Here is a 19,357-nt window from a genome sequence, read left to right on the forward strand (position 1 = left end):
TGAAAAAATATTCCATTAATTGTATTTAGTATTTATTGTTGTTCTTTTGAAATTAGCCTCTGCTTGTAAATTACTTAAAATGTAGCAGGAGCTTTTTTTAAGTATGTTCTCCTAGCTGCATTTTTTTTGTTCTCCAGTTAATTTGGCATTCTTTTGTCCACCATGCTTTAGGAGTGTGTTTAGGGATTGTTTTCCTGTGTGTATTTTTGGGGATAGCATGACTAACTGTATTTGTTAGTATGGATGTCATAACTTCAGCATGTGTGTCAGCTCTTATAAGTGAAGTATGTGATTCCTGGGCGAGACTCAAAATTTCATCATTAAGCTTATTTTTAAACTTAGTCCAATTGGCTTTAGTGATGATATATTTAGTGGTATTTGGCAGAATTTTAGCTTGTTCATTTAATGAGGAAACCATGGCGAAATGGTCAGAGCAAAGGTTACCAATTTTCTTTATATATGTATTTAGATTTGGAGGGGTAGCAACTGTTAATTCAGTATTATTTGATATCAAACTTTCAATAAGCTTACCAGCTTTATTGGCTGGCTTATCTCCCCACAGAAGGCTGTGGGCATTAAGATCACTGCAAGCAATTATGTTTTTAACATAATGCAATTAGTAATATAACTGAATAAATCCATGGCATCTGTAGTCTGGCCATTGGTGTTATAAAGACTTAATATGTAAGTTTTGGTACTATTTAGCCAAACATAGATTCCAATTGCAGCAACATCATTTAAAAAATCTGGAAAGTTAATACCACAAAATTTAATGTTATTATTTATTAAGCTGCGCCACCTCCTTTTCTCTCTGAAGAACTATCCTTTCTCAGGATAGTGTATCCTTGAGACTTTGTTTGTTGGTTTTTAGTCAAATGGGTTTCCTGAAGGCAAGCAATATCAATGGGACTATTATTCATAAAAGATATTAGTTCATTTAACTTATTTGCTGAAAGTGACCTTACATTCCACTAAAGTATTGAGATATGCTGCTTTGTTGTTTTAGTTTTCATATTGCTGTTTGTCAACGTTTAGCTTTGCTAGGAGTAGAGCAAGATCTTTTTTTGCTTGGATATGTATGTGATTAGGTAGGTACAAGTTTGCCAATTCATTTATGATTTTAGCTTTTTGTGGCTGTTGTAGGTTCATTGACTGGACTGCATTAGAGTTTAGTATAAAGAGGCATATATAAGGTGTTAGTTTGTTTGGAATTTCATCTGGCTTTTTGTTGATTAGGTGATTAATTCCTGGTAATGCTTCTGATTTGTTTCTGCTGGGGAGGGGTGGCCAGTCTTCTTCTATCATTAGTTGCAGAGGCTAGTTCGTTTGTCCTTGATGATTCTCTCTGATAGGAATGTGAGCTGAGGTGGTTTGAGGAAGGAGTCTTGGGGGGGGTGCTTGATACTTTGGGTAGATTGGGTGTTCCGTGGGTGAAAGTGTTGGGTGGCTTCATATAGTGTCTGGTCTGGAGTGATTGAGGTGTATTTGCTTCCATTGCTGCAAATGGGTAAGGTATGACTTTTTCTGTTGCTATTTAGAGTGTTAGTGCTCGTTTTTTATATGCAGGGCACAAAGTTTTATTGGTAGAATCATGGGGGCCTTTCTAGTTTATAAATTTTGGCTGATCATTTTTACAATTCGTCATTCCAATGGGGTGGGAGCTTTTACAATTATTGCATGCTTGTAATATTTCACTGCATTTGTTTTTTGTGTGTCCTAGTTTTAAACATTTTTGGCACTGGATAAGTTTTGGCTTGTAGGGCTTGTGGTGTTTCATTTGTCCAAAGAGGAATATCTGGCCCAGGACTTTTGGCCATTGGCATCTGGTTTACCCAGTTGTATGACATAAGCAACTGGGGTTGGGTTACCATTTCTGTCAGAGAGCCCTTACTTTAGCTCCTGAATAGGTATTCCTGAAGAGATATTATACACAACGATTTTAGTTGGGTTGTGGTTTGGGGTCCAAAGAACAAATTTTGTTGGGATGTTAAAAAGAAATTTTGAATTCAGTGATATATCTGCTGATTTAGAATCTTGGAGGGCTATTAGCAGAGATCCATCATGGTTAATGTTTAAAGAGAACATTGATTTTAGCAATTTGAAGATTGCAACCCTTAATAAAGCTATATTTATCTCAAAGGGGTATCAGGAGAAATTTTTAAGTATATTCCAAGGTTTTGTGAAGGAAAAGTTGGATCGTGGGGAGGGGAATCTTTTTTTGATTGGGGAGATTTTCCCCCCTTTTTTTGGAGCTCCTTGATAGGACCTCTTGAGATTCAATTTCATTTTCATCATGGATAGTGACAAACTCTCCCACTTTCACCATTGTGTTATTCATTGACCTATCATGTGAGCTTGACCAGCCAAGAGGTTGAACTTTTTCGGTAGTACTTGGGGTAAGGTCCAGCGGGTATTTTTTGGGGGGGGTGTTCTATGCATTGCCTATTGGAATGATCTTTAATACTAGCAAAATGATATTGTAAAACCGGACTCTCTGCACTCTATTTTTATTTTTATTTAGGGAGGACTTTATTTTTATTTATTTATTAATACCAAATACGGTAAGCTTTCAAGCTTGTCGCAATCACAATCATCCACAAAAAATCACCACAGTGTGGTCCAAAAGATGGTTTGGTACACGATTGGTTGGGTTGACTGCTGACAAATCGAGATAAATATAACAACGTTTATTATAATTTTTTAAAGCGTTGCTGTTGCGTTTTTCACTTGTTTATTTGCTTCTAATTGCAGTTACAATCAGCCACAGTGAGACAGTTTTTTTGGGTCAGGGCAAACATATTAAACTATAAGTTTGGTTGAAAATTTTTTGAATTTTTAGCCAATAACTTAATTTTGCTTTTTATGTCAGTTTTCTTATTCCATTTCAGTTGGTTTACTTACGAAGCAGGAATTTTTCCATTATAAATCAAGTAAGGCATATTCATTCGGAATGTGGTCATTTTCATTTACAATGCTACAAAAAAATGAAATTTTGTTGCTACATTCCCCGTTAGAAAATCTAATGAATATCTTTACTTAAAATTGCAATGCACAAGATTATTTATAATAGATCTATTTAAGCAAGTTGCAATGTAGTACCATTGCCACTTCTATAGAAGTCTATCCCAAGTTTTCAATTTACTTGACCTTTTGCCTCCCAGTCTTGTCTTAACTACAAAGAAGGAACTCAGCAAGTACATGAGATTGATTTTCATTTAGGAAAAGGAAACATGAATTAGACTAACCTTGTGACTAATTTTGCCACTATCAATTCATGACGCTGACAGTGGGTCTAAAAATTTTTTTTAGCGTGATAGGCTTCAAATTTACAGGGCATGTGGAGAGAATTGGGTAGGACTCCATGAAGATAAAACATACTAAATTAGGTTGTATGAATATGTGACATCTGGAATGGGCCAAAAATTTTCTTTTCTTTGATTGACTTAAAATAACTGTATATATAGATGGGACAAAGGTAGCTCAACCAAGACAACAACCATGAATATTTTTTTGTATGGGCTTGCCATGATAAAGACTAATACTAACTACTTATTTATTTTCGTTAAATAATATAGGTAATCACTGCTTATTCAAGCTTCTTTTTTTATTGGATTTTTTTTTTTAGAGATGATGTCCCCACTGGTGCTGGGCCTATGGATTTGAATTCAGCCCTTCAAGAGGTCCTTAAACATGCTCTTATCAATGATGGCCTCACAAGGGGCTTACACGAGGCTGCTAAAGCTCTGGATAAGTAAGTAAGCTTTCACTGTGTATTTGTAAGACAGTGGTACAACCTCCATTACTTCTGTATAACAGATCAATGTGGAAAATCCTTCTATTAGACTGAACTGCAACAAAATAATCTCCAGATATTCTGGTCACATATAAAGTGGCTGTCATACCAGATAAACTGAGTATATCTGCTGTTGATAATTCCCCAGTGTAGTGTGGTAGTGTGGTCTTCAAAAAAAACTAACCTCCATTACAAGAGAGAAAAAAATACCTCAATATTCCTGCACATGGGAGGGATTCTTACCAAAGGATAGGGGAAAGTCACGTTCCTGCAAAAAACAGAACAAAAACTGTACGGCCTCCTCTAAAGGCTGGAACTATATATAATTAATTTTACTGTCTTAACACACAAAATTCTTGGTTTGAAGAATGTGGTTTTGCTGCATCTAAAAACGTTTTCACTTTACTAGTTTGGCAGTTTTTGAATTGCAATAGTTTGATATAGATTTTCTCTATAAAAATCTTTTTGTTCTTTTCCTCAAAGTAGATATTATCAGCAAACCACCTACCTTCCACTATTAAAATGCCCCAAACTGCCAATAACTGGTGATAAAAGTGCAACTAAGATCATGCCCGTAGAATTGTTGCCTGCTGATAGTAGGTGCATTACCTTGTATTAATTTTGTTTATTATGTAGTAGAGAAGTTATTGTTGAATACAGCCAACATTTCAGGATTGTTGTGTTAGATAATATTTTAAAGGGATGGGACTGAAATGTTAAAAAATAGTCTTTTGAGGGGGAGGGTATTTTGCTTAGGGTGGTTCAGAAAGTCTTTCTGGAAACTTAACTGAGCTCTTAGGGGGTCACACTTACTAACGATTTGAAATGGGAGGCCCACATTTGCTCTTGTTAAAAAGGCTAGTGCATCTCTGTCTCTCCTTAAGTTATTTGCTAAATTTTCATGCCCAAAAGCACATATCCTCCCCATTTACATATCTTTTATCTGTCCACTGCTTAAGTATGCTTGTCCAGTCATTTTGGCCTTATGCTGGATCAATCTGATATGCTAGAAATTATCCAGAAGAGAGCCCTGAGAATTATTTAGTCTGGGCAGAGCCTTAAATTCTCCTCCTTAGGGAATTATGCCTCCCTACCTTGACAGTCCAATGTGTCACTTTACATTAATTTCGGGAATAATTTGTGTTGTAACCCATGCTTTAAATGTATGCTATCAGCACCTTATTGCCCTCTAAAGGACTGTTTACTGTCATTTTGGTGGATCAGTCTGATATGCTAAAAATTATCCAGAAGAGAACCCTGAGGATTGCTTACAGTCAGGCCAAAGAGCCTTGAATTCTCCTTAAGGAATTCTGCCTCCCTACCTTGGCAGTCCAATGTGTCACTCTTTGCACTTATTTCGGGAATAATCTGCGTTATAACCCATGCTTTAAATGTTTGCTATCAGCCCCTTATTGCCCTCTAAAGGACCTTTTACCTCAATCAAAAGCACAAAAAATCTCAGTTTTAAATCCTATTAATGCAAAACTGAGCATTACAGAAAGAGCTTTATGCCAGTGTTTGTTGAAATCATAAATAAACGAAAATTGTAGTGTATCATGTGTATTGTTAATGTGTCAGTTTGTTTGTTGCATTTTTATTTGACTGGCCAGTTGGGTTCATTGTTGTATATTTTTTTTATTTATTTATGTGTTTTTTATATTCAATATGGGCTACCTGACAGAAAGCAACAAGTTCAGCAATTTGATGTTATGGAGTTTGCTTGTTGATATTTGGCATTTATTTTTTGGTGTGGGATAGAGTGAGAAGTGTGATGACATCCGTTTCTTCTGGGTTTCTTTGTTTATACTGTTTGTATTGTCGCCCGGCTTTCGAGCCAGTCTCCCTGCCGGGGATGTTATGTGAATAGTTTCAAGTATGTATAGTTAAAGAATAATAAAGAACTTAAACTCAAGTCTGCACAATTATTGAAGAATATCCACTACTACACTTTTACTGTGCAGAAACTGATAGGCGGAGATATTAGTATGGTGTATATGGATATATGGTGTATATGGTGTATATGGAGATATTAGTATGGTGTCCCAACATGTTTTCAATGAAAATTTATAACCTTTATTCAAGTCTTTAAACAATTGAATCTTTTAAAGAATAAGGCAATTATATTTCCGAAGAACTTGCAATCTCTGAGTGAGGTGAATTTACTTCACACAAAAACATATTCAAATATAAGGCAATATTAGTATGGTGTCCCAACATGTTTTCAATGAAAATTTATAACCTTTATTCAAGTCTTTAAACAATTGAATCTTTTAAAGAATAAGGCAATTATATTTCCGAAGAACTTGCAATCTCTGAGTGAGGTGAATTTACTTCACACAAAAACATATTCAAATATAAGGCAATATTAGTATGGTGTCCCAACATGTTTTCAATGAAAATTTATAACCTTTATTCAAGTCTTTAAACAATTGAATCTTTTAAAGAATAAGGCAATTATATTTCCGAAGAACTTGCAATCTCTGAGTGAGGTGAATTTACTTCACACAAAAACATATTCAAATATAAGGCAATATTAGTATGGTGTCCCAACATGTTTTCAATGAAAATTTATAACCTTTATTCAAGTCTTTAAACAATTGAATCTTTTAAAGAATAAGGCAATTATATTTCCGAAGAACTTGCAATCTCTGAGTGAGGTGAATTTACTTCACACAAAAACACATTCAAATATAAGGCAATGACCAAACTAAATACAAAACAAATAAATTACAACATAAAATATATAATGAAAATGCACAAATACTTAATCAAAATTGGAAAAGTACCTTTAGGACAATAATAGTCAGTCAAAGAAGGGTAAGAAAAGATGGGGTGTGAGGGAGTTATTTGTTTAACATATCTTTTTTTATGAAGGTTATTAAAGCTCTTCTATCTATTTTTTATGGAGTGGGGATCTCCACAGATCCCTATGCCATGGTCTAAGGAGTAGAGGGGGTATGGAAAAGCTTTTAAATTTCAGCACATATCAAAGAGAATAAAGATCCTCCACAGCCATTGCTGGCGCATAGGATGTCGAATCGACGTGTCAGTTATTGGGTCTTTTTCACAGGGACAAGTAGCAAACTTGTCTTCCAACCTTGCTACAGCAGGGATCAAACCCTCGACCTCGTATTTCCAAGAAGAGCATCAATCAAGTGTGCTACAATAGGGTACTGCATATATTAACGAGCAAAATATTGTGAAAGGACTTCGAAGGAATCCTTAAGAACTTTTTTGTGTACTGGAAAGTAACTCTCATTTTGTATAGTTTACCACTATATACAGAACCGACACGAAAATAATGATAATGCTGTGTCTTATGTTTACAATATCTACACAACAAATAAATAATTTAACAAATACACAATAGAACAAATAAATATTAAATGTATTTAATTTAGTAATTTAAAAAAAATGTAATTAAAAAAAAAATAGTACTCAGTGCTGCACAAAAAAAGCTTTCTTCATTTTTTATACAGACACATTCGTTCACAAGTCAATGACTTATCTTTCCAGAATTTATCAAAATCATTTTTAGCTAAGTTTCTTTCATGTAAAAGGTGATAATAAAAAGAAAACATGTATAGGAAATAAATATTACACTATCCTACTCAAAACCTTCAATTTTATCATTTCTTATAAATACAGTTTTTTTTCTGTCAATGAATTGCCTTCAAAAAAGTTAATTTAATTAACACTAAATATAGCTTATTTTGGCCAAAGAGTAAGGATAAAAAAAAATCGTAATAAAAAAAAAACCATCCCAATAAAAGTTTTAGGTACAAGATTTTTCCATATTGGCTGTATCTTTTTATTTGTTCATTATAGTTGTCTGAAAGGGAATTGTGTTTCTTGACCTCTTGAAGGAAGCGGTCAGTTATATGTATTTGTATTTATAGAGGTAATTATAAGTATGCTCTGACCTCTGTCAAAATCTTTGAGTATGGCTCAAGTACATTTGTAGTGCCAATTTTGATACTTACGTGGAATCTTCGATTTTATTATTGATTTTTATCGGAATTATTTCAAAACATAAGTTCTATCATTTATCAGAGGATTTTCAAAGATGCGCCAGTTACAACCTTTAGACACAACAGCAAAGAAATTCAAAAAATAAATCTAAAATTGGGAGTTTTTTTTATATTTTTATATTCGGAACTATAAAAATTGATTTTTAAAGAGGTATCTGGTACAACCTTAGGCACAACAGCGACGAAATTAAAAAAAAATCTTAAATGGAGCTATGATAAAATTCTCTGCAAAAACATTTTCTCATTTGTTTAAAAAAACGTCATTTATGTCCTTGTGTTGTGAACAATGAAAAAAGATTCTTGATTTTTAAAAATAATGTATTTCACTTTGTTGACATTCCTGGGAATGATTTGTGGCTAGTAAACAAAACTCAGAAATGTTTACCATTTTGTTTAAACACTATTCTAAGGGAATGAAGGCAATATTCTAACCTGTCTCTCCCCCTCAGTTCAGGGGATACCTTGTATTCTAATGGGATAATCTTTTCTTTTAGGCGTCAGGCTTTGCTCTGCGTTATTGCTGACAGCTGTGACGAACCACTCTACAAGAAACTGGTTACAGCATTGTGTACAGAGCACGAAATCCCTCTGATCAAGGTTGACAGCAACAAAAAGCTGGGTGAGTGGGCTGGACTCTGTAAAATTGATAAAGAAGGAAAAGCCAGGAAAGTGGTTGGATGCTCCTGCGTTGTTGTTAAGGTAATTTATTTTCGAGTCTCGGAGGACAGGAGGGGCAATCGTCCAGTCTAGGTTTTGAAAAACACCTTTTTCGTATTTTCAATATATATATATATAAAAAATGTTTTTAGATACTCGGCTTGCCATTTTCAGATCTATCGATTCACCAAGTCAGAATTGTTACAATGCTTGACTTTTTCTTAGGGAATGATATAGATTTGTATAAAAAGAAGAAAATTATTCTATTTTCGTATCTTTTAGAGGTAGTTTTTAACCTGAAAAAAGAGCTCAAAAAATTGATCCGACAAACGTATAAAGCGAAATCGCCTTTATTCGATGATTGTAAAATTATTGTTTTAAATCGAAGCATTAAAATGGTACACTACAAAAAGCAAACGAAAAATTTTTAAAGGGAACGTAAAGAAAGTTAGTTCGTAAAAAAAAAATGCGGAATTGGTTAACAGTTAGTTGCTTTATTAAAACGTTTCTTTTTAATTTTAGTTAAAGAAGTTTAACGTAAAGAAAAATGTTCCATTGTAAATGGACACGCTGAAAGTTTTGACGATTAGCTATTTCCTTGTCATCTACCGTTGAAACTGCCAAGAGTTTGAAACTGTTTAACAGTCATTTTTAAATCCTCATGATTGAAAATGAAGGTCTGCTCACAAATTATTAACCAGAGATCTAGACAAGGCTTTTTTTCCTGCTGGCATTGATCTGTTGACCGGGGGAGGGGGGCTTTTCTTCATATCTTCTTGAGCGTGTGACTGCACTGCCACATCATTTACAAAATCTCCATCGTGAAGCAACCACCCGGGATGCAGTTAAATTCTTCCATGAAAATTGGAAACTCGTAAAAGAATGAGTTTAGCAAATACCACCAAGGGCAATACCCGTTACCGCCTTACAGTGTCTCAGCAGAAAAAAAATCAATCAAGCTTTTCTCAATTTTCACTGGAATTCTATTGTACAATAATATTTTTCAAAGTCCCACGATGGAGTGAGTCGAATGCTTTCAAAAAGTCAGTGAACATGAGCAATATCTGCTTAGCTTAATGCTACGGGACCCAGAGGCCGGACTTGGCTTTGGCAATACACTGCAGAACCGACACATGGGCTTTGGTAATCAAGAAGATCCGTCGTTCATCTGATTACTCATTTTATTTATTGCTAAAAGATGGAAGATGGAAATTTAAAAAGTGATTTTAAATCAAGTAACGGGCTTAGTCCCTAAACGATTTGCTTTGTTAATAAAGATTTCTTGCTTTATCTCAAATCTTTGAAAGCAGTTTCAGATAAAAAGAAAAAGAACGATATCCACACGGAACGAAAAACTTAAAAAAAGCCAAAAAATAATCTTTTCTTTTCAATCGGCCATAATGACCTTGACAAAGTCTTTAAAAATCGATTAGAAAAAAGCTAATGCAAACAAACAATACGGTTTTCTGTCGAAGAAGTGATGGTTCAAGGATTAAGGTTCAAGGACTAGTTGGTAGAAAGGTAAATCCTATATCTAGTACAGAAATGTTGGTTTCTTTTGTCTTGCTTCGTAGTAGAAAAACCATGAAAATATAATATTTTGAGAGAATAAATTGTCATAGTTTTTGAATTCAACACAGTGAATTCAAACTCATTCGTTTTAATTAAAAGTTGAGACCGACCCAGTTTTCCATAGTTTACCCCAAAAATATTTTTATAGTTCCAGAGAGAATTGCATACATGGAAAGATTACTATCGTTAAAAATATAGACGGAATATTGCACCTGCAAGAATTGCTGCGAGTGCAGATTTCAGTCATAGGAAATTGTAGTTAAGAGTCTAAAATCTCAGAGTGAAATCTTTTGTATGCGCAGTATCCCATTTATTACGTTTTGAGATGTGAAAATGTTTTTGTTTGTGAAAATGATTGGAGATGCACCGAAAAAGGCCTGACTTGATAAAAGAATCTAGTATAAAACAAAAAACTAAATTTTCAAAATTAATCAGTGGAAAAGAAGTAACACGTAAAACAATAATATTTCAGAATAGAAGATCTAATATTTAAAATATTAGACAAAATCAATGGGATTTTTGTAACAAAGGAAGGAAACTATCTTACCCCCCCCCCCCTTCCCCCCGTCGAAAGAAAAAAATGATCCTAGTCAGATGAAAGTGACATTGTTTAAAGTGAAATAAGAAAACAATGATGTAGATATAGGAAAATAGCAAAAAAAATAGAATAATTGTAGCATTCCACAAAAATATCGACAAAATGTTTTTGTGATGTTATTATAGTGACAGAATGTTTTTGTCGCATTGTGACTAGCTATTGTATGAACCCAGAAAACTTCTACACAATACTTTCCAGTTTAATCTATTGCAATTCTTAAAATAATTCTTTTTTTAATTAACTCTTTCTTTTCAAAAGTATTGTTGTTGCTAATAAGAAAATTTTAGTTTGAAAATATAAATATTTACATTGTAAATATTTACAATTGCCCGATATCTGTCTTGTAGATTTAGTTGAGTGAAAAGTAATTAATAAGAGTACTGTAATAAGTTACCGTTGTTAATAACCCTTCTTAGTTATTGACGAACGTCGGTCATGGCTTATGAAAAATATAGATCAAGAAAAGAGTTTATTATTAATTGTAATTTTGGAAAACCGGCAATGTTAAAACTCAATTGATAAAAATCTATCAATTTCGTATCAAATTCAATGTGATTTTTGGCTCTGGGGGAGAGTTGAGCACTCTTTGGGGAAAATAGAAGCATGTACGTGGAAAACGTTGAAAGGTGAAACGTTGGGGAGGAACGTTGAAAAAGCGTAAGTAAAAAAGATGAATCATAGGAAGGATCGAGCAAATTTGAAAAGAGATGAAGGGCCCACTGTTCTATTACCAGAATTGACATTTTTCGGCTTATTGAGGGACTAAAACGTTTAAATGTCTGATTAAACCTACTGTCAATATTAAATGTCACTATAGCAAAATAGTTTGCTTTTGTCTTTTTTTTAAGAGAAAGTTTGAATCATTGATCCCTTCTCCACAACCCACCCGGGGTGTCACCTAGTGTCTGTTATTTCAGATGATTTGCATAAATGAATAGATGTATTAAGCCCATTTTTGTATTGCAGGATTGGGGTGAAGAGACACAAGCTACACAATTTCTTCTCGACTACGTCAAGAAGCAGTAAAACCGCTGCTATATTGTATATCTGATACTAGATGTACGATTTTAAGATACAATTTACAAATTTTATACACTCTTGTTATTATATTTTGTAGTTGTGTCTAAAAAGTCTATTTTTTGTATTCAGTTAGCAATAGGATGGGGTTTGTCAATTAATAAACCATTCCTCTACCTCTGTTGTTCATAGCTTTTTTTAATCCCTCCCTTAAAGTTTCTACTTATTTTATATATTTTGTTATAATCTCTTCTCATCCTGTTGGAGAATGTTTAAGTTTTTGTTAAGCCTCAGGTAGTTTGACAAAAGGAACGATGTTAGGTCACGTGACCTAATAATTTTAACTGTCTTCTGCTATAACCCTTGAACAACACTTTTCATACAGTCTTATTACTTGACACAGCTATTCTTCCAAATAGTGAAGATGTTAAAAGTAGAATAACCAAAGCCCAGGGGGTTTCTCACAGTTTGGAAGAATAGGTGGATAAACTTGCAAACCGAGATTAGAATATTGGAAGGTACAGTGATGACAATGGTCAAGTATGGTTTTGAAAAAGGGACTATATTGAGTGGAACTATAATGATAGAAGGAATAGGAGATAGAATAGGAAGATGGGTCTGCAAACCAGGATTAGAATATTGGAAGGTACAGTGATGACAGTGGTCAAGTACGGTTCTGAAGCATGGGCGCTCCGAAAAACGGAGGAAGATTTACTAGATGATTTCCAGAGAAATTGTCTATGGATCTTTTTGGGTACCCAACTGACTGACCTTATTTCAAACAGTAGACTGTACGAAAAGTGTGGTTCAATCCTGCTTTCTAGGGCTACAGTGACGGAAAGGGTAAGAAAGGTAGGACACTTTCTGCCAGTGTTTCTGCTTCTACTTATTTTCATAGCAGAATATTTATTTTTTGACTATTCTACTTCCAAATATTAAATCTACTTACTTTCTGCTTATTCTTGGAGGCTTAAGTTTTCCTACCAGCCAAGTGTTTTGATTCTGTTGAATTATAATCCTTTAGTTTCTTATAAAATGGAAGGGTGCAATTGTTTTAGCAGCGGCGTCTTTGTTGGGGGAGGCAAAAAGGAAACTGGAGTAATTATGAAATATTGTACCCAATTTTGATTCTGGTTGACTATAAACAGCTATTTTGTGGATTTGAAGATCAGTTCCTGGTAATTAATAAATATATATATATATATATATATATATATATATATATATATATATATATATATATATATATATATATTATTTGTGTAAAAACTTAAGGGTTTTAACTTCCCGTTTACCTTCTCCAACTTTCTCCAAGTACCCATTTAGAGCTGGGTCGACTCTGGCTGAGCTTACAGAGTCACGCCACTGAACCTAGTCCCAAACCAAATAATTGGGTAACTAGGATTCGAACCCTCGCCCTCTCGGACAAAAGATCCTAAATTCAGCTCACCAATCCATTCGGCTAGGACGACTTGAAAGTGTAGCTAAGGTGCTCTGCTTTGGAGTAGAATTGATAAACTAAATTAAAACTTAAAAAGGTTGAAGTTTGATTGTAATTCTACTCCAAAAAAGAATCACCAGCGGAGCTGAGAGTTCAACTGCTCACCGAATTTCCCTTCCCTTTAAACTCTCAGCGCTTCACCATCGCATGCTACAAAGACTTTAAAATACTGTTATTACTCTTGGTCAATCCAAGTGATCGTGGACGTCTATATCAGTTGAACTCTCAGCCATGGTAGTGCTCCTTTTTGGAGTAGAATTACAATCAAACTCGGTAAGTTTTCGTTTACTTTATCAATTATCATGCCTGTTCTTGGAGCCTCGGCTTTAAAAACTTCAAAAATGGATACATTTCGTCGCTTGGGTACCGAAATTTCCGATTTGACCCTGTGTACTTCAGGACTAAGTTCATCAAATAGTCACTTTAAATTACATGCTTGATGTACCATACAAGAATAGAGCTTCACAATCTGTTTATGGGATTTTAAAATATAGACGCTTCCCTTTGCTATCCTAAAATCACACTGTTCTTTTCTTAGCACTTTATCTACATAGTCTGTTAGTCTAGTAAGTATCATGCTAATTATTTCCAATCGGAATCAAGCAAACTGTGGGTGCACAGTGGATTGTTCTCTGCTTGGCAATACGAGGCTTTGGGTTTGATCCCAGCTGCCGCAAGGCATCGCCGACAGGCTTGCTACATTTCCCTGTAGAAAAGATTCGGTAGCTGAATTGTCGATACCTCAAGTGTTATCTCTGGATCTGGAAGATCTTTATCAAACAGTTCGTGGTAACGACCTGTAGTAAGGAGCGACCCGGCTCAATAGTAACCAAAACTCTAAACAACGGAATTTTGATACCAATAGTTACATCAAAAGAATCGCATTTTAATGTTGATTTTAAATATATAAGTTTCATCAAGTTTAGTCTTACCCATCAAAAGTTACGAGCCTGAGAAAATCTGCCATATTTTAGAAAATAGGGTGAAACACCCCCTAAAAATCATAGAATCTTAATGAAAATCATACCATCAGATTCAGCGTATCAGAGAACCCTATTGTACAAGTTCCAAGATCCTATCTACAAAAATGTGGAATTTTGTATTTTTTGCCAGAAGACAAATCACGGATGCGTGTTTATTTGTTTTTTTTTCTTTTTCCCAGGGCTGATCGTATCGACTCAGTGGTCCTAGAATTTTGCGAGAGGGCTCATTCGGACGGAAATGAAAAGTCCTAGTGCCCTTTTTAAGTGACCAAAAAATCGGAGGGCACCTAGGCCCCTCCCACGCTCATTTTTTTCCCAAAGTAGTCGGATCAAAATTCTGAGAAAGCCATTTTATTCAGCATAGTCGAAAAACCTTATAACTATGTCTTTGGGGACGACTTAATCCCCCACAGTCCCCGTGGGAGGGGTTGCAAGTTGCAAATTTTTACCAGTGTTTGCATATATTAATGGTTATTGGGAAATGTAGAGACGTTTTCAGGGGGATTTGTTGGTTGGGAGGGGGGTTTAGAAGAGGGGGTTATGTGGGGGAAACTTTCCATGGAGGCGTTTGTCATGTGGAAAGAAGATTTCCATGAAGGGGGCGAAGCATTTTCTAACATTATTTAAAAAAAAATGAGAAAATAAATATGAAAAAGTTTTTTTCAACTGGAAGTATGGAGTAGCATTAAAACTTAAAACGAACAGAAAATATTTCCCATATAAGGGGTTCACCTCCTCCTAATACCTCACTCTTTACGCTAAAGGATTTTTAGTAATTTCAACTATTTATTCTACGGCCTTTGTGATTCAGGGGACAAAATTTAAGCTTTAATGCAAAGAGTTATTGACGAGTGGGCGAATCTTCTCATATACGTAATAAAAACATACGAACATAGAAGTTTGTTACGTAAGCTAATTCGTAAGTTACGTATATCTTTTACTAATAAAAACGTTCGTAAAAACTAAAAGTTCTAGTTGCCTTTTTAAATACCAGAAAAATTGGAGAGCAACTGGGCCTACTTCCCCTCCTTTTTTCGCAAAATCATTCGATCAAAACTATGGGAAAGCCATTTAGCCAAATAAATAAATATGCAAATTTCGCTTTAATTATTCATCTGCGGAGAGCCGAAATCAAAACATGGATTAACTAAAAAACGTTCAGAAATTAAATAAAAAAAAAACAAGTTTTTTTAACTGAAAGTAAGGAGCGACATTAAAACTTAAAACGAACAGAAATTACCCCGTATGTGAAAGGGCCTGTCCTTCTTCAACGCCCTGCTCTTTACGCTAAATTTTTACTGTTCTAAAAAGTAGAATTGAGAGAAAAAGTCAAACTTTAGCGTTAAGAGCAGGGTGTTGAGGAGGGAACAGCCCCTTTCATATACGGGGTAATTTCTGTTCGTTTTAAGTTTTAATGTTGCTCCTTACTTTCAGTTAAAAAAACTTGCTTTTTTTTATTTAATTCGAAATAAAGCCAAGTTCATACAGTTACTTCAACTTTTCCTGTCATGAGGTTTAACCAAAATTTTGCTAAGATCTCTATTTTTTTTTTAGTTATACTAATTATCTCTAATTCTTCAATCTTCTAATATAATCCCCAAATTCTTGCTAAAGGAATACCCTCTACAATTCAAAAAATTGTTTTCTGGTATTCCAATTGAAAACTGGCTTTTGTGGTACTTCTATTGGAAAAAAAAATCGACAAAAAAAGGGTGAAATTATATCCCCCCCCCCCCTACTAATTTAGGCCACTGAAAGTTGCCCTTTTATTCTCAAAGTTGGCTATACGGAATAATTTCTATTCGTTTCAAGTTTTAATGTTGCTTCTTATTTTCAGTTGAAAAACTTATTTTCTTTTATTTTATGTCGGACCTTTTTCAAGTAATGCTGGAAAATAAGGCTCTCCCTCCATGAAAAATTCCTTCCTTTCGCGGGAAACTCCTCCATGGAAAGCTCTCCCCACATAAAATACTCCCCCTTCCCGGAAAATTCCTTCCCAACAACCCCATCCTTGCTAAAAATTCTACCCCTTCAAATTTCTTTCGGATGATTCCGCCTGAAAAATTCTTTTTGGCGTGCTTCTTTTGAAAAAGACTTTAATTTCTAATCGCTTTTCAAATCATGCCGGAAATCCCCCCTTCCGTGGGAATTCTTTGCTGGAAATATCCCCCTTCTCACGAAAAACTCTCCCCGTGAAAACCCACCCCGAGCAGGAAATTCCCCCTCCTCCAAAAAATGTCTATACTTCCCAATAACAAATACTATACGTAAACAATTGACAAATTTAGTAACTTACAGCCATTTCCCCAGCGGCTGTGGGCAGAAGGGGGGGGAGGGTCGTGTCACCTCTAAAGGCAACTATTGAACCTTTCAAGGAAAAGAGCGTGGTAGAGAGGATAGTTACCCTCCGATCTTTTTGATCACTTAAAAAGGGCACTAGAACTTTTAATTTTCGTTCGAATTCGCCCTCTCCCGATCTTCTAGGACCATTGGTCCGATGCGATTACCCTTGAAAAAAAAATGTGCATCCGTGATCTTTCTTCTGGCAAAGAATACAAAATTCCACATTTTTGCTAATGGGAGCTTAACACACCTACAATATGGTTCTCTTATCTGAATCTGATAATATAATTTCATAGATTCCTTGGCGTTCTGGATGTTTTCCCCCTTTTTCGAAAATCTGGTAATTTTTCTCAGTATCGTAGCTTTTGATGGGCAATACTAAACTTAATAAAACTTACGCATTCGGAATAAGCATAATAAGCCATTTCTTTTTATGTATCTATGATATCAAAATTCGATTTTCTAAAGTTTCGGTAACTATTGAGCAGAGTCGCTCCCATGAACTGTTTGATAAAGAATCTGAAAAATATCTGAAGTATAAACTATTATATAATAAATATGTAATAATATAATAAATATATAGTATTATATTATTATATATTTAATAAATATAATATATATACACACACACACACACATATATATATATATATATATATATATATATATATATATATATATATATATATATATATATATATACATATATATATATATATATATATATATATATATATATATATATATATATACATATATATATATATATATATATATATATATATATATATATATATATATATATATATATATATATATATATATATATATATATATATATATATGGAGCAGGAGCATGTATCCCCTCCCTGAATTTGTTCATCTATTCTCCTCTCCCATTGGGATCCTCTATCTTGTCTGCTGAATTATGTGCCATCCGCCCGCCCTTGGATGACTTATAAATTATAACATGGAATCTGAAAACATACTCTGTCTCTCCGACTCTAAATCAGCATTACTATTGATCCAAAATATTAATAGAATTGCTAATGACAAGGAGTTATATAATATTAGAAGACAGCTTCTTAATCTTAAGATTAAAGGAAATGAGGTTTATTTTCAACATGTTCCTAGTCATAAAGGCATCAAATATAATGATATGGCTGATTCTCTAGCAGCAAAGGCTTCTATGTTAATTCCTAGTCCTTCTTCTGACCTCAATTCACGAGATATTATCAGGCAAAGATCCGATGTTAATCACAGTAAATTAATTTTATCTCCATTTCATACAAGATTAAATACAGTACTATATTACCGGCTGAAATCAGGTGCCCTACTTCTAAATAGCTTGTTATTTAATTGAAAGCTACATCATTCCCCTTATTGTTATTTGATTGCCAGGCTCAGAGTGAGGAGACTATTGCTCTTAAGCGTTTCTGCTCCTTGGCTAAGATTCCAAATACTTCTACAGCTATCCTGGATTCTAACCTGCCACGGGAAATTGATCGTAAGATATTTAAGGCAGCAATTGATATCTTGATACAATTGATTAATGCTTGAAGAAGTCAATTTTTAAAAGGAGGTGATTTATCCATAGTTTTTGATTGTGCAGAAGAGAGCGGGAATGGGTAGGAAGAGTCGTATTGGTACCGGCCGGCCTAGTGGCCTTAAACTGCTGGGGACAGGTAGCTCAGGTACTCGCATTTCCCACAATCAATAACAGTGTATTATTGTTCATATTTGCACATATTCATTGTTTGCAGACTGGAGAAGAATATTGCTTCCAGTGGCTAGTTTTTTTCTGGAGAAGAAGTCAAAGAGGTGAAATGACTTGTGGTTAGTTCATATACCTCCCTACAATTTTTGGAACTGGCACTGGCTTCTGAACTGAAAAACTGACTGAACTCAATTCCAAAACCTAATTATGATTCACGATAATTAAACATTTGTTATTATTTATGTTCCAAAATATGATGGAAACAAAAATTTTGATCTATTCTCGTTAGTGTAAGTGTAAGGGCAACCACGTTTACAATTTATGAGTATGTAAGTGGCTCATCCTGTTGTTATACACCTTTTTATGAAGCTAATAACAAATTCTAAAATAATTAATGATAATTGACTTCTGGAACGCATCCAATTACCAGAAAAATTCAGAGAGCTATGAGTTTATAGAGGGCTTGTGATCAGCTCTTCGGGAAGCTTGGCAGGACTTGCGCGAAACGTAAAATCAGAAGCAAAATTTGTATCTTAATTTTTATGAAAGACAGTGTCTGTTGTTTTAGAAATAAGAGATTTTGTAATATACTGTAGACTTGAGTAAAAAGACTGAAGTATGTAGGTTCCTATCTTTATCAGCGTTTTTATCCCACAATCAGAAAATGTTAAAAAGTTGAAATGAATCTTTTATGCCGAGCATTGCACGCTAGTCTTACTACAGTAGCATACTGAATATATAGCGCATTATTAAACTATTGATACCAGAAGAGATGAGATCAACATTCTGATTATTTTGGATAAGGCCCTCACTCCCCCTCCCCAGAATTTGATTTTAGCTATGGGAAAGCATCTCCATATCAATCCAAAGAAGAATAAAAACAGCAATCAGAGGTGAGCCCTTTGGCTCAAAATCATCAATAACTACAAAATTTTGCAGTAAATAATGATAAGAAACAAGCCACCGTAGCCGATTGGATAGCACACCAGACTTGCAGCCCTTCAGGGTGCAGGTTTCAAATCCTGGTATTGCCGAGACCAAGACTATGCAAGATCAGTAGCCTGGGTGTGGCGGCAATGGACCTTTGAGGCCTGAGCCTCAATCCAGTTGAGGTTACCCCAGCACAAATTACAAAAAATAATGAG

General features: G+C 34.5%; 1 protein-coding gene across 2 annotated transcripts in view; it reads left to right on the forward strand.

The window, feature by feature from the left end:
• The window catches only part of LOC136034500 (small ribosomal subunit protein eS12-like), a 31,815-nt gene extending 20,034 nt beyond the window's left edge, over positions 1-11,781 (forward strand). For both annotated transcript variants that reach the window (XM_065715719.1, XM_065715718.1), the window contains exons 3-5: positions 3,626-3,751; positions 8,319-8,523; positions 11,618-11,781. In XM_065715719.1, coding sequence (XP_065571791.1) covers positions 3,626-3,751; positions 8,319-8,523; positions 11,618-11,677 — 391 coding nt within the window. In that variant the 3' untranslated portion in view covers positions 11,678-11,781. The remainder of the gene's footprint in view (positions 1-3,625; positions 3,752-8,318; positions 8,524-11,617) is intronic.
• The last annotated feature ends 7,576 nt before the right edge of the window (positions 11,782-19,357 follow it).

The sequence above is a fragment of the Artemia franciscana genome, chromosome 13 (genome assembly GCF_032884065.1).
Source record: "Artemia franciscana chromosome 13, ASM3288406v1, whole genome shotgun sequence".
Lineage (NCBI taxonomy): Eukaryota > Metazoa > Arthropoda > Branchiopoda > Anostraca > Artemiidae > Artemia > Artemia franciscana.